Source organism: Plecotus auritus, assembly GCF_963455305.1.
Source record: "Plecotus auritus genome assembly, chromosome: 6".
In the NCBI taxonomy this organism is placed as follows: Eukaryota; Metazoa; Chordata; class Mammalia; order Chiroptera; family Vespertilionidae; genus Plecotus; species Plecotus auritus.
Window position 1 is genome coordinate 169,144,149 of NC_137773.1, and position 13,887 is coordinate 169,158,035.

Here is a 13,887-nt window from a genome sequence, read left to right on the forward strand (position 1 = left end):
GCCGAGTCTTTATTTTACAGCCAGATTCCACGAGGCAAAGTAAGGGCGTGGATACATTCTTGTGGGTTTCGAATCAATTACGTGCACCTGAACTCTTATCAAACCCACATCACTCAGCCACGTGGGACCACAGGTTCAAGCTTACAACTATAGCCTTTGGCTATCATTGTGCTGGGACTTGCACATGGCTTTGCCATGAGAGGGTTGTGCCCTCTCATTAGTCCCAGGCTTGAACCTGTCCAAACGCTGTAGCCACTCTCCATATGTCTCAGCTAATGCTTTTTGCCCTTCTTGTTCCGGCTTCACAGGCCCCTGGCCCTAGCTGTTCCTCACCTTCTCAACACGGGGGGTAGAGTGGGGGTCGGTTTTGCTTCACCAGGGAACGTTTGGTAATTTCTGCAGACATTTTTTTTAAAATGTTAAAAGTATTTTTTTTAATTGAGAGAAACATTGGTAGGTTGCCTCCATGTGTGCCCTGACCAGGGATCGAACCCGTCACCTTTTGGTGTACAGGACGATGCTCCACCAACTGAGCCACGTGGCCGGGGCTGTCTGCAGACATTTTAGCTGGCACAGCTGGCCCCTATGGGTAGAGGCCGAGGTGCTGCTAAACCTCTTACAAAGCACAGAAGAGCCCCCGGGGCAGAGAATGATCCTGCCCAGGTCGTAAGTAGTGCTGAGGGCGAGAAGCTGCCCGAATGATCCTCTTCATCCTCTTGCCAGGGATCAGGCAGCATGGCTGACTTAAATGGGCTTAGAGGGGAGACCCCAGGGACAGGAACCGTTACATGTACAAGGTTCGAGTGCCTAATGCTTCAAAAGAAAGGCCAATAATCAATACGTCAGAGTATAGAATTAGGAAAGGTTTATTGATTGGGAAGGCGCCAAATGAAAAGATGGGAGAACTAATCCTCAGATCCCTCTTAAGAAAGCCCCGAATTCAGGCGTCTTTTATGTCAAGGGAAGGGAGGAGGATGTAGTCGGCAGACAGTGAGACAGCTAGGCGCCGACAGGGATCCAAGACGGCAACGTCTGGACCTGCTGCGAGCTGCCTTCCAGCTGGGCTCACCCAGTGGGAGCACCTGCAGGCTCTGGAGGCTGGGCATAGACAGCTCTGGGCTCCAAGGCACACTCTCTGTGTGTGGCTGTGTCCTCCATGCAGAGATGGCTTTCCTGGCCCTTCTGCCCCTCGGTGCTCCTGGCTGGCCTTGGAATACCCTGACAGACCCTTGCTGGTTTGCTGATCATTCCCATATCTCTGTCAATACAGGAGTCACATGTGCCGAGCCGGCACAGCCAGGTTCGGTGAGCCTGAGAGGGGGTGGTAAAGGATTGAGAAAAGACAGGCCAGAGAAGAAAGCTGGATCTGGGTGGGACTCTGCCCTCTCTGATGGAGAGACAGCGCCACGGGCTACAAGCCAAGTCTTTATTTTATAGCCAGTTTGCATGAGGCAAAGTAAGGGCGTGGTCAAGATGTTTACAACATTCTCGTGGGTTTCGAACCTACTCAATTACATGCACCTGAACTCTATCAAGCCTTCATCACAGCCACGTGGGGATACAGGTTCGGACCATAAGGTCAAGCTTACAGCCATAGCCTTTGGCTATAATTGTGCTGGGAGGGCTTTGCCCTCCAAGCTAGGACTTGCCACGAGAGGACCGGCACCCTCTGATTAGTCCGAGGCTTGAACCTGTGCAAACACTGTAGCTGCTCTCCACAGTCACAGTCGTTTGGGGACTTTAAAAACAACTGTGCACGCTGAAACCTTGCAGGACAAACTTAATAATGGGGAAAGTTTGTTACATATGTATGTAGGTGAGTTCCCTAAGAATATGGGGCTCCAGGACAAATGGGGCAGTTGAGGCTTATATATAAAATTCTGGGCTAAGGAGAGGGAGGCCAGGGTCTGGGACTTCAGAGGGAAGGTAGGCAGTTCACAGGTAGATGAGCAAGAGCAAGCATCTGGTAAACAAGTGGGACACAGAGGGGAGCCCTTCTAGATTCTTCCCCATCTGCTACACTTAGGTCATATTTTGATGCTAAGGTGATGCTCCCTTTCTTTAAGCAGGTTTTTCTAGATGAATTCCCTTAAGCATGGGGAGAGTCTTAACAAGCAGCTTAAAATAATCCGTGTTCCCAAGAGGCATATTTTGGCAAACTCTGCTTCCCCTCACGGGCCACTCAACCTCCCTGGGTGCCTCAGTTCTTTCACCTGAAGAGGCATTGACCTTGGAGACGGTTCTCACTGTCTGAGTCCTCACATTGCACGACACACCAGTGCATTCTAGTGGGGAAAATGGTTAGTTGTTTTGTAGGCTGTGCCATGATATTAAACCATGCTCATAAATGAGTCACCCATGAAAAGCGGGCAACACAGAACCTAGCATCAGGCTTCAGAAATAGCCCTAGAAAACCTGGAAGGAAAAATGTGTTTTTACAGGAGCCCCTGCCACCAGTCACAAGTACACACCAATACGCACCACTGTCAACTCCCTTTTACAAACCTTTCACACATCAGGAAGCATCTGGAAACTTTCAAGCTTCAAGGATTTAATGTATATAACAGATGGGATATGGGCTTTGGAACTCAACAGACCTGTGATGGAATTCCAGCCCCATCGATGGGTGTTCTTTGAAAAATTAACCTCTCTCTACCTCATTGTCCTCAATTATAAACTCGGTTTAGTAATCCCTGTCTCCTAGGTCATTATGAGTATTACTGAGACAATTTCTGGGTTATTGCCAGGACCTGCCAAGGGGCTTCTGAGCCTGGCCCAGTACACATTAGGAGCATACACATTGCTCATTTTATTAATATCTCTATGTTCTCTTAGCAGAGCCAAAATCAAAGGAAGAAAGTGCCTAGAGGTTTAAGGCAGGGGTCCTCAAACTTTTTAAACAGGAGGCCAGTTCACTGTCCCTCAGACCGTTGGAAAGCCGGACTATAGTTTAAAAAAAAAAAACTATGAACAAATTCCTATGTGCACTGCGGGCCCGGGACGAGTCGGCTGCTAAGCAGGACAGGCAGCGGCACCCGGCGGGCCGGATAAATGTCCTCAGCGGGCCGCATGTGGCCCGCGGGCCGTAGTTTGAGGAACCCTGGTTTAAGGCATCAAGGACACATCAGTGGAGGGACATTTTCTTTCTTTGTGTGTGACTTTATTTTTATTGATGAGAGAGAGAGAGATCTGTTGCTCTACTTATTTTATGCATTCATTGGTTGATTCTTGTATGTGCCCTGATTGGAGATCGAACTCACAACTTTGGTGTATCAGGACGATGCTCCAATCAACTGAGCTACCAGGCCGGGCGAGAGTCACTCACCTTTCAAATACATTGTTCTCAGAGAAAGGATTTAGGTCAGTGTTCTTCATTTTTCTAACATCCTCTCAACCCATTTACTGTTAGCACACAATGCAGCAAAACATCACAGGTCTAGTGTATATTTTTATAAACATGGATTTTTCTTTTTTAATTGGTTCATACATCATAAAATGAAGCAGAGTTCTATATCAATAATTCAAGTATTCATTTTTAGAGCTGTAAATGTTGAGCAACATTGATCAGATAAGTTGGTGGGACTGAAGACATCTCTTAATACCTGACCTCCTCAGGTACAGGTCAAAGTGCTCTCTATTAGAATCCTTGCAAAAGGACTGTTCACCCAGTCTTTGCTTCTTGGACACCTACACCAATATTTCAAATGGTTGCAAAGGGCACACACCAAGGCAAAGCGGGATTGTGAAAGAGGCCTCAACCTAGTAGAGCAACACAGAAGTTGATGATCTAGAAACTGATTGTTTATCATGGTTCATATACACCTGGAAAATGCTCCTAATTTTGTACCTCTGAGCCAGGGCTGGGACTATACACCTGGGGTACAAAATAGAAGGAAACACCAAATAAAAAAAAAACTTCAGTAATCATGATACATAATGCTTGAATGAGATATTTTTTAAAATAAAAATTAATGCAAAAAAATCCGTGGTGAGCCCTGACCGGTTTGGCTCAGTGGATAGAGCATTGGCCTGCGGATTGAAGGGTCCCAGTTTCTATTCCAGTCAAGGTCATGTACCTTGGTTGCAGGCACATCCCCAGTAGGAGGTGTGCAAGAGGCAGCTGATCGATGTTTCTCTCCCATCGATGTTTCTAACTCTCTATCCCTCTCCCTTCCTCTCTGTAAAAAATCAATAAAATATTTTAAACAAATCCATGGTGAACAAAACATCGAAATTTAAAATAAAAATCCCAGGACAGTTGCACCCCAGCTCCAAGTCCACAGGTGTCCCAAATGTAAGAGCTGGCGGCTGATCCAACATGGGTAACAATTCTCTCGCCCATACTGCCACCTGCTGCTGGAAGTGAGTAATTCTCGCTGTCTGGCCAACCGGGTGTCCCAGGGCCGCTTCCCCAGGCGCTCTTGCCTGCAGCCACCCACGTCAGGAACCTTGGCAACCTCTGGCCACCTACTTCCTGCTAGATGGCTGAGTGGACTAAAAAGAGCCCAAGGCTCAGCTTTAAGACCTAGATCGGAGTGTCAGCGTTGCCTCTTCGCTGGGCCTTCTTGAACAAGTCACATCACCCTTCTGAGCCCGAGGTTCTGCACCTAAAATGGACCTCATTACCTCTTCCCATAATGGAGCAATTACGTGAGACTCTTTCTGTGACGATGCCAAGCAGACTGGCCAGAAGTATGCTGCCTCAGCCAGCCCATCCACGACCATAGATCAAATCAAACTGTCATCAATTTATTACCGAAGGCGAGACACTCCAAAAGACAACCATGCTGAACACGGTGCTAGAGAAGTCCAGACAGTGGCCAGTGCCATGGCCAGTGGGATAAGGAAGGTTTCCTGTAGGAGGTGTCATTCGAGCTGAGCCTACAGGACCAGAAGGGCCAGGTCAGGCCAAGAGCTGGCCAATAGCCTCTAGGGATCTCTAGGCCACTTCTGTTTTATCTCAGGAAAATTCCAGTACATGAAGCAAGCATTAGAGTGATGGTAGCAAGGCCAAGGCCCTTGTGATCAGCCCTGGGTTCAATTCTGGCTCTGCTACTTACGAGCTGTGTGACCAAAGGAAATCACTTAACTTCCTTGAGCCTCAACTTCCTTCTCTAGGGAATGGGGATAATAAGACAGCTTATCCTGGCGGGTAAGATTAAATAAGATGACATACTTACATCTCCTGCACTATGGTGGCTCAATGAGTGGCAGCTGCTTTTGTTAACATGGGGACTTCTGTGAGGAGTGGGAAGAACAGGGACACACCAGTCAGGCAACCCTGGCAATTGTCATATTTGGCTTCTGGAACCCTCCCCGCCCCAGTGTGTTGGGCAAGGAGGGGGGTGCTGATCCCACTGTGGGCAGCCTCTGCTCCCGCCCACCCCCAGCAGGACTCAGCATATAATTACACCCCAGAAAGGGAGTGGGGGGGGGGTCTCCCCGCCCTAAGGTTGGGGAGGGGATGCTGGAGTCCAGCAGCGGGAAGCAGAGTTTAGAGAGAGGCCTGGAGATGGGAACGCTGGCTGCGACTTAGATGACAACATGGAGCAGAGCTCATTCCCCACCTTGACAACAGATGCAAGAAAATGTCCTTGCTTTCAGGAAGCACACTCAAATATTTGGGGGTAGGGAGCATCATGCCTGCAATTTACTGCCCAATGGTTCAGAAAAAAATAAAAGGGCAAAGCAAATAAGGGGAAATGTTAATGTCCGGAGAGCCGAATTGAAGGGCACACAGGAATTGTTGCAACTTTTCTGTATGTAGGACATGATAAGAAAAATAAAAGTTATTTTTTTTAAAAGGCAGCAGCCGTCAGGGTTCTCTTCCTCCTCCTTCCCTGAAGCCCTCCGCTCCGGAATCCACTCGCAGTGTGAAACGCGCGTGTCCAGCCGCCTTCACACGCCCCAGCACCCCGCACCCCGCACCCCGCACGGAGGCAGCCACTCTCCAAAAGCTGCACCGACTTTATTTGCAAAAGGAGGCTCCAAGCACTGCAGGGCATCTACGAGCAGGGGTCCGAGGCTGGAAGGCCCCCACAGCCCCCTGTGGCCCCCACGACCCCGCCCCCCCCCTCGGGGTGCCCAGGCTACACGATGGCGAACTGGCAGATGTAGGGCAGCTTGTCGCGGCATCGCTTGTCGAACCACTTGCCGTTGGCCGCGCCGGCCAGGGTGGCGCAGTTCTCGGCCTTGCCGCCGTCCGGCTGCGCCGTGATCTCCGTCTCCCAGTTCTTGTAGGCGATGTGGCCGCCGGTCATGTCCACCCAGTCGCCCTCCGCTGCCATGTCGTTGAGGCCCAGCCAGATCTCGGCCTCGCTGCCCACGCTCTGCCGCAGGTACTCGAACATCGCGTCGTTCTCCGAGCCCGTCTGCGGGGTGCCCAGCGTGCCCCCGCGCGAGATGCAGTCCTCGCTCGCCTCGTGGAAGGTCTTGGCCTGGGCGAAGGCCAGAAAGCACTTCATGTGCACCTTGGTGCCCTTCAGGCAGACTGGGAGGGGAGAGAGGGCCGTCACCAAGGTCCGGGGTCCCGGAGCCAGAGCCCACTGACCGTCACTGCTAATGTTCTGTTTCTGGGCCCTGGTCATGACCCCCTGGATTCAGGCAGAAAACTAGACTCAGACAAAGGCTGAGAACGTGCTGGGCTTGCCCCTGCCGCGCCCTCTGCTGGCAGCCCCTGTGTCTCCCTCCTCCTCCTTTAAGGGATCCAGGGAGTACACTGCATGGATGTATGGAGGCTTCTGGGAGCAGGGCCCTGGCAAGGTCACCTCGGCCTCCCTGTGTCTGGCAGAGGCTCGCTGGATGGGGACCTCACATGTGGTTGCTGATTGGGAAAGAAAAGGGGCAGATGCCAGGAGGAGGGTTGCTCCCCTGACCCCTCAACTCTGGCTAGGTCAACAGAGCTCCGGTATGCTTTGGGTGGGCTACGGACAAGGTGATCTGCAGGTGGTGGTGATGGAAAGGAAGATGAGAGGGAGAAGGTCCCCAAGGAGGCCCAGAGACTGTGACCTCCTGGGACTCAGCTGAGAAGAGGGGCTCTTGGGATCTCCATATGCCATGGACTTTGTGCAGGGAGGTCCCCACCACATGCCCTCACCTCAGGGGAAGACGGCACCTGGGTTATCAGGACTTGGCACAAGCACAAAGCTTAGACATGAGAGAGACCTTCGAGCTTTCCTGCCCCTCTATCCCCACTCCGTCCACTTTACAGATCAGGAAACTGAGGCCGAGAGTGGCACTGTGCTCATTCAGACACTGTGGCTGATCCAGCCAGCACCCCTTCCCCCTCCCCCTCCTTGTCTGTCTCCAATGCAGGAACGAGCTACTTCCAGATTCTCTTGTTGTTTAAGCTACTCTTAGGTTTTCTATTACTTGAAGCCAAACATGGCAGACATTTCCTTCCTAGAGCCCCTTTCCCCCACCGGCCAGGTGAAGCACGTTAGCCAGAGTCCTGTGTGTGTCCTCCCTTAACAGAGATTTACAGAGTGTTGATATGTGGCAGGCGCTGTGCTGGGCAGGGTGGTGGGAGAGACAAGGGCAACCAGAAGCAAACTTGGCTGCTGTGTTCCTGGGGCTCATACTGTAGTGGGAGAGGCAGACATAAATCAACACATGAATATAGCATTGCAAATTGCCATAAATGAGATAAAAGAAAGAACGACATTCTGTGAGAGTTTTTAACTGAGGAGCCTGATTGAGGAGAGGGATTAGAGACTTTGAGATGGTGATGCTGGAGGTATTTATTACGTGGCTCTTGGTGGGGCAGTTCAGGCCACCAGAACAGCATGTGCAAAGGCCCTGTGGCAGAGGGACAGAAGGATGGCAGTGTGGATGCTGAAAGAAAAGATCTGAGAGCGGGAGGATGTGTGAAAACTGCCCAGTGAAAAGGATTTGGAGGTTTCTGCGGAGGCAGCAGGGGAGGGGACTCGGCTGCTGGGTAGAGAATGGAGGCGGGGTTATAACAATAGGCCCACTGCATGGGTTTTCTGTGAAGAATGAGTCTATGGCCCGGCCGGTGTGGTTCAGTGGTTGAGTGTCAACCTATGAACCAGGAGGTCACTGGTTCAATTCCCGGTCAGGGCACATGCCCGGGTTGCAGGCTCAATCTCCAGTGTGGGGCATGTAGGAGGCAACCAATCAATGATTCTGATCACTGATGTTTCTATCTTTCTCTTCCCTCTCCCTTCCTCTCCGAAATGAATAAAAACATAAAAAAAAAAAAAAAAAAGAGTGACAGTGTCAGCAAAGCTGCTGACACACAGGGGGTGAAGCCGACGCCCCCTACGGCTGCAGAGCCTGGCTGAGCAGAAGGTCTCCCGGAATAGTTAGGGTGGTGCCATTTCTGCTCCACAGAGCGCTTCAGGGGTCCCGCTTCCAGTGGGGGGTGATGGATTCTGTGGGAGAACTTTTGTCCTTTGGGACATTCCCACTCCCACATACCAGGGGGCCTCCGAGTACCGGATGCCCTGGCCTGTGGGGCTGGCCCAATGGAGCCAGCGGGGTGCTGGCCAAAGGCCTCGGGCACACTGCTGCCTGCCTGCCTGAGCCCTTCTCCCCGGCTCACTGCTGCCCAGGAAGGCCGCCACCACACTCACCCGTCTGCAGGGCCTGCTGCTCCTTCAGCAGGGCCACCTCCTGGGCCAGGCTCTCCACCTGGCTCTTGAGCTCCTCAAGCATCTTCGGGTTCACAACATCTAGGATGGAGTCAGGAGGACGTGGAGATGGTGGTGAACATGGGAGGAAGGCAGTAGGGATCGGCAGGGCAGGGGGAGGGGGAGACCCCGTCTATCAACCATCAGGAACAAGGGGAAAGGACTCCTCTCAACCTTGACCTCTTGGGGTATGCTTTGTCTCTCTGTCTGCTGGTGTCAGTGTAAGTATTCGCTCAGGATTTGCCTCTGCCAGGGGGACCTGTCACTTGCTCTTGCTGAGGTGAGACCTGTGGGGCATTGGCTCAGGGACATTGCTGGGGTTCCTGAGGTGTTGGGATTGGCAGGGGCTGGGCTGGGGATGCAGGCAGAGTCTTCCGTGGCCACCAACCATTCAGCCACCCTTCCAGCTCCGAAGAGATCGGAGCACAGGAAGCAGGGCCGGGGCCCTTGAGACCTCCCTGGTTCCCCTCTCCAGGTAAGAGGAATAAGACACAGATCCAGCCCGGCACCGAGTGTGGTGGCACAGGTAAGGGTGCGCGTGTCCTCGGAGGTCACACGGATGCCCGTGACCGTGAGCATGAATTCAGTGCTCGGCCTCTCTGAATTCAGTGTCCTCATCTGTAAAGTGGGAAGTAGCAGCCCCACCTGAGAGGACTCCGCAGAGAACTGGAGACTACGAGAAATAAAGCTGGTGAACAGTGCTGGGCTTGCAACCAGCCCTGTGAGCTGCAATGTTTCTACACCACCGCTTCACCGACAGAAACCGAGGCCAGACTGAAGCAGCTCGCCCAAGATCGCAGGGCCAGCAGCTGGCAGGGCTGGCCTGAACCCAGGCCACAGGGCTCCGAACTTGACCACCTCCGCCTCTGACAGCACAGACTCCTAATGTGAGCCCCAGGCCCTGCAGGGAGCTGGCGAGCGAGAGGTCTTTCTACGTGTGTGTAAGTTGAGAGCTCTGTGGGTGGACCCGTCTTCCTGAAATCCCAGGGACTTTAAGAAAGCTGCGCTCAGTTCGGGGCGGGGTGGTGGGGGGGGTGGTGGAGGGTGGCAAAGGTCTTCCATAGTCCATTTGGCTGGGCCTGCATGAAGTCCACAGTCATGAGAGGTGAGGTCAGAGCCTCTGTCCATCCATAGATGTCTTGGCAGGGGAATGGCAGGAAACAAATGCAAGCAAAACCACACTTGTGTGCACAGAAATTCGTGTTGCAACTTATCAGATATGAGGAAAATGACACCCAGATGGCAGGGCCAGAAAGGGCGGGGCTGGGGCTGGGAAAGTAGCCTGGCGGGGTATGTGCCTCACCCGGGCCGCGGCCTCAGCCAGTCCGCAGTCTGTCCCCACCACATGGCGCACCAGCACAGGGTGCCACGTGAGGTGGCACAAGTTGGGCACTACACAAGGGCACTCAGCTAAGGGGGCACCCAGGGCCGTGAATCCAGGCCTAAGCCTTGCCCTTGGCTGTGCTGGGTCAGACCACAGACGGGGTGGGTGCCTTTCTATAATGTGTGTGTGTGCAAGGCACCCTCCAGGGACTGGCCGAGGAGGAGGTGCTAACAGTGCTCCACCCGAGGAAGGTGTGGGAGGAGGGCGTCCCTACAGCTCGGGGTGAGGAGTCAGGAGGGCCTCGCCCCAACGCTCTCTGTCTCTGAGGCTCAGATTCCTGATGTGCGATTGAAATGAACGTCCTCCAGCTTCTGCGCTAAGGACCTGTGACCCCTGTGAGGCCATCCTGCGACCTGAGCTCCTGGCCCAGATGTGGCCACGTGGCCCCTGGAGTTCCCGCTGCCTGGGCCTCCCTGTGAGCCTCGCCTCTGGCTGACCGGCTTTTCTCCCCAGAGGTAATCACTGTTACTAACGCTAATAAAGGCTTCCAGAAAAATTCTACACATGCACAAGTAAATGGGATTTTTCCTATAAATTCCTTTTTCAAAACAAAGGCCAGCACACTATCCATTCCGTTTTGAACTTTTCTTTGCTCGCTTTGTAAACGGAACCTTGGAATTATTTTCCATCAGCTCGGCCTGTTCTTAGTCACCCCCCGCGGGTCTCTCTAATCCTGATGTACCTTTACGTACATACTCCACTATCCATGGCCATTGGCCACTGTCCACGGCCAGAGGCGGCTCCGAGGGGCCTGAGGGCGCCCACGCGCCCCTCCCTGCGCTCTCGTGTTTCTGCGCTCGGACTGGACCTGGCGCGCCTGGAACGCGCCCCGCCTGAGCCCTGTGGGGGTGACAGCCCCGTCCATTGCCATGGCGCTTCACTGGTGTTGTCTCAACACAGCTCGAGGTGACTTCACTGCAGGCAAGGCTCCCAGGGCAGGCCTTGCCGCAGCCAAGGTGACCCAAGGACACCCCAAACCCCAGGGGCGACAGAGGGAGAAAAAGCTGCTTCCGGTGTCCTAGTTTGAGTTTCAAGGCTGGGATACGCTGTGGAACCAAGAATTAACTTATTCCTGCCCCCGTTCTGCATCAAGTCTATCCTATGTGCCAGGTACTTTATAAGTTTTGTATCATCAGCTCCTCATGACAACCCTTGGGGCCAAGGCCAGGACTCCCACTTTACAGCTGAGAAACCTGAGGTTCGGACCTTGCAAAGCAGAGCCATTGGCTCTCTCCGGTGAGGGTTGAGCATCTCCAGACGGCTGAGCAAAAGGTTTGATTTCTTTAAAACATCGAGGGGGAGAGGAATGGATGTCAGTTCTGATGATCTGGAAGGTTCTTTCAGACTGTGAGAGTCAGTTCTTTCTGGCAGCTGCCCCTGCTACAGAGAACACTCCCAGGCCCCAGGGGGACTTTACTAATGCTCTCCGGACTCATCCAGACGGAAAATGAGCCCCAGGACCCAGCGAAGGAGAGCGCGACCAGCTCCCTGGAAGATGGAGAGGTGCCCTGTCCCCCTCCTTACCTTTCTTGGCATTTGCAGCCTTCTTGACCTTGGGGGACGGTGGCTCGGCGGTGACCTGGGGCAGGAGGGAGAAGAGGCAGAGGAGCAGGTAGGCCCCCCAAAGCTCCATGTTGCTGCCGCCTGCAGTGCGCCTGGGTCGGAGAGCAGTGGCGCTGTGACCAGGGCTGCACGGCTTCAGCAGCTGCCGCAAGGACCTCTGTCCAGGAAACCCTCCCAGACTTGGCTGTGGGCGCACCCAAGCAAAACAAAACAGAACGCCTGCAAAGGGGGAAGGCTGGGAGCTGCAGAGCCTCGCCTCCCAGGGAACAGCCCCCAGTGCCCTGGCCCTGCCTCTAAAATATTTTCTAGGATTCTGAAAAACACGACAGTGTTCACAGCTCACACCCAAGGCAGGTGTGGAGTCACGCCCTTCCCTGGAATTAGCTCAGAGAGGCTTCCCAACAGCAACATGAGGGAAGTCCTGTCATCTCCCCATTTTACAGCTGCAGAAACTGAGGATCAGTGATGTTAAAGGACTTCCCCAAGCTGCTCACATGTTGGGAGCAGCACCAGTATTTAAACTAAGCAGGGCGGTTCCAGAACAGTGACGCTGCATTAGGGATGTTTGTTAGGAAGAAGTGCTTAAGGAAGAGGGGGAACATGCCGGTATGACACAGAACCAGCTTGAATTTGGGTCCAAGAGCTAAAGGCAGGGGTTTGAGCATCAAAATGGCAGCTCGCAGTGGCCGCCTGCACTGGACTCACCAACAACCCCGGAGAGTCTGTGGATTTCATCCTCCCAGTGTGAAAGATCGCTTGTGCTGGCACCATCCCCCAGGCCTCTGCCAGCCGAGGGGCAGCAAGCAGGGGTAGCTTCAGCCAGAAGATGACCTGGGGCTAACGTTCATGAGGAACCCACCCTCAAGGAAATGTCCCTTCACTGGCGCAACCAATCTACGCAGCCTTTTTATACCCATTTCCCCGCCCTACCCCCCCCCCACCCGCAAAGAATGATCTTCCTAACAAAGCCCAGAGGCAGAAAAATCAGGAGAGAGCTCTAAAAGGCCCATTTTAGCTTTCCAGTTCCTGTTGTTTTTTTCCTCCAAACTGTTGGAAGTCTGAGTTATAGAAAACACCCTCTGGCCACCCTACCCATGTCAGCCCAAACAGCAGGAAAACTTCTGGCCCAACATCACCCCCACCCCCACCCCCACTCCTGCCTGCACAGATGTTTCCTCTCAGCTCCACTGGCCCGAGTCAGAGAGCTGCGGCCGCCTCCCGGGAGGCACAGAACTTCCCACGCTCTCCTCACAACTAAGTATCCAGGGTGCGAATCTCCAAGAGCATTGCAAGGGCGGACTCAGCCTGAGTCAGAACCACTGACAGGGCCTGCAGCTTTGGCCTCATGACCCTGCTGAGGGAAGTGCTCTGTGCCAGGCCTCATTGGCCTGGTGGTCAGCCCTTCACTCAACAAGGGTTGCCTCTGCTCTGTCCCTGGCCTTGCGATGAGGTCTTCTAGTGAGGCTGTGCCTCTGGCGGTGAACTTCACTGCTTCTCAGTCCAATCGCCCTGCTGCCCACCTCCAGCCCTTGGGTGGGACATTTCCTTTCCTCCAGGGCAGCCCGGTCCCGGACGAGGCTCCCGTTAGTGTCTCCTGAAGGGACCTTGTTAAAAACAACGGTGCTCTGATGTATTTCAAACTGGCCCCTTTGTCCCTCCTCTTGCACGAGGGGAGTATTTCTCCAAAATTCACTGTGGGAACCAGGTCAAACTCCTGGAGATAAAACACACTGAAGTGTGGGGCCCGATGCCCAGGTTCCCCTGGAGCTTTGAACTCCTGGAGCTGCGTGCTGAGCCTCCAGCAGCTCACAGGGGCGGCTCAGGTTTCCCTTCCTGGTTCTGGCCCCAGAGGTTTCAGTCCCAGTAAGTGTGAGTCTCTGATTTGCCTGTTGGTCTCTCCAATTTGGGGAGCAGAGGTTTGTCCTGTGACCCCACTTCTCTCACAGATTTAAGAAGAGTTGTTGCCTTTTCTGTGGCTCCGAGTGACTGCCAGGTCCACGTGTCAGCGGGCTACCAGCAGCGAATTAGGAACAACTTCAGATCTCTTTGTGGGGACACTGACCCCCTTTCCAGACATGGCGCTGGCCCAACACCCTCAGGACCCGCTCCCCCTCTAATCCCCTGGCACATGCCAAGCCAGGTCTTGCCATTGTTTTGATGAGTAACCTAGTTCTTCCCACAGCAGGAACCGTATCTCCTGGAGGCAGTGAGGGAAGGGGGGCGGGGGCAGAGGTTAACAGGTGTCATCTCGCGAGGCCTCTGACTCGGGTATGGCCTTTGCAAGGCAAG

The 13,887-nt window shown here is 53.6% G+C and overlaps 1 protein-coding gene across 1 annotated transcript; it reads right to left on the bottom strand.

Moving 5' to 3' along the window:
- Positions 1-4,735: 4,735 nt before the first annotated feature.
- CLEC3B (C-type lectin domain family 3 member B) lies at positions 4,736-12,509 on the bottom strand. Its single transcript, XM_080674318.1, has 4 exons — positions 12,304-12,509; positions 11,560-11,782; positions 8,595-8,693; positions 4,736-6,490 (listed from the first exon to the last, which is right to left on the bottom strand). Exons 1-4 carry the CDS (start codon positions 12,367-12,369, stop codon positions 6,090-6,092), a joined length of 789 nt encoding a protein of 262 aa, XP_080530444.1. The 5' UTR covers positions 12,370-12,509; the 3' UTR covers positions 4,736-6,089.
- Between the last annotated feature and the right edge of the window lie 1,378 nt (positions 12,510-13,887).

Bases quoted from the DNA above. Each gene is read 5' to 3' on its own strand.
- CLEC3B (XM_080674318.1), bottom strand. From the start codon at position 12,369: ATGGTGCCAGCACAAGCGATCTTTCACACTGGGAGGATGAAATCCACA. The intron at 8,694-11,559 runs GTAAGGAGGGGG...ACTCCATCCTAG, and splicing joins GGCTGCAAATGCCAAGAAAG to ATGTTGTGAACCCGAAGATG. The intron at 6,491-8,594 runs GTGAGTGTGGTG...CTCCCCTCCCAG, and splicing joins GCAGCAGGCCCTGCAGACGG to TCTGCCTGAAGGGCACCAAG.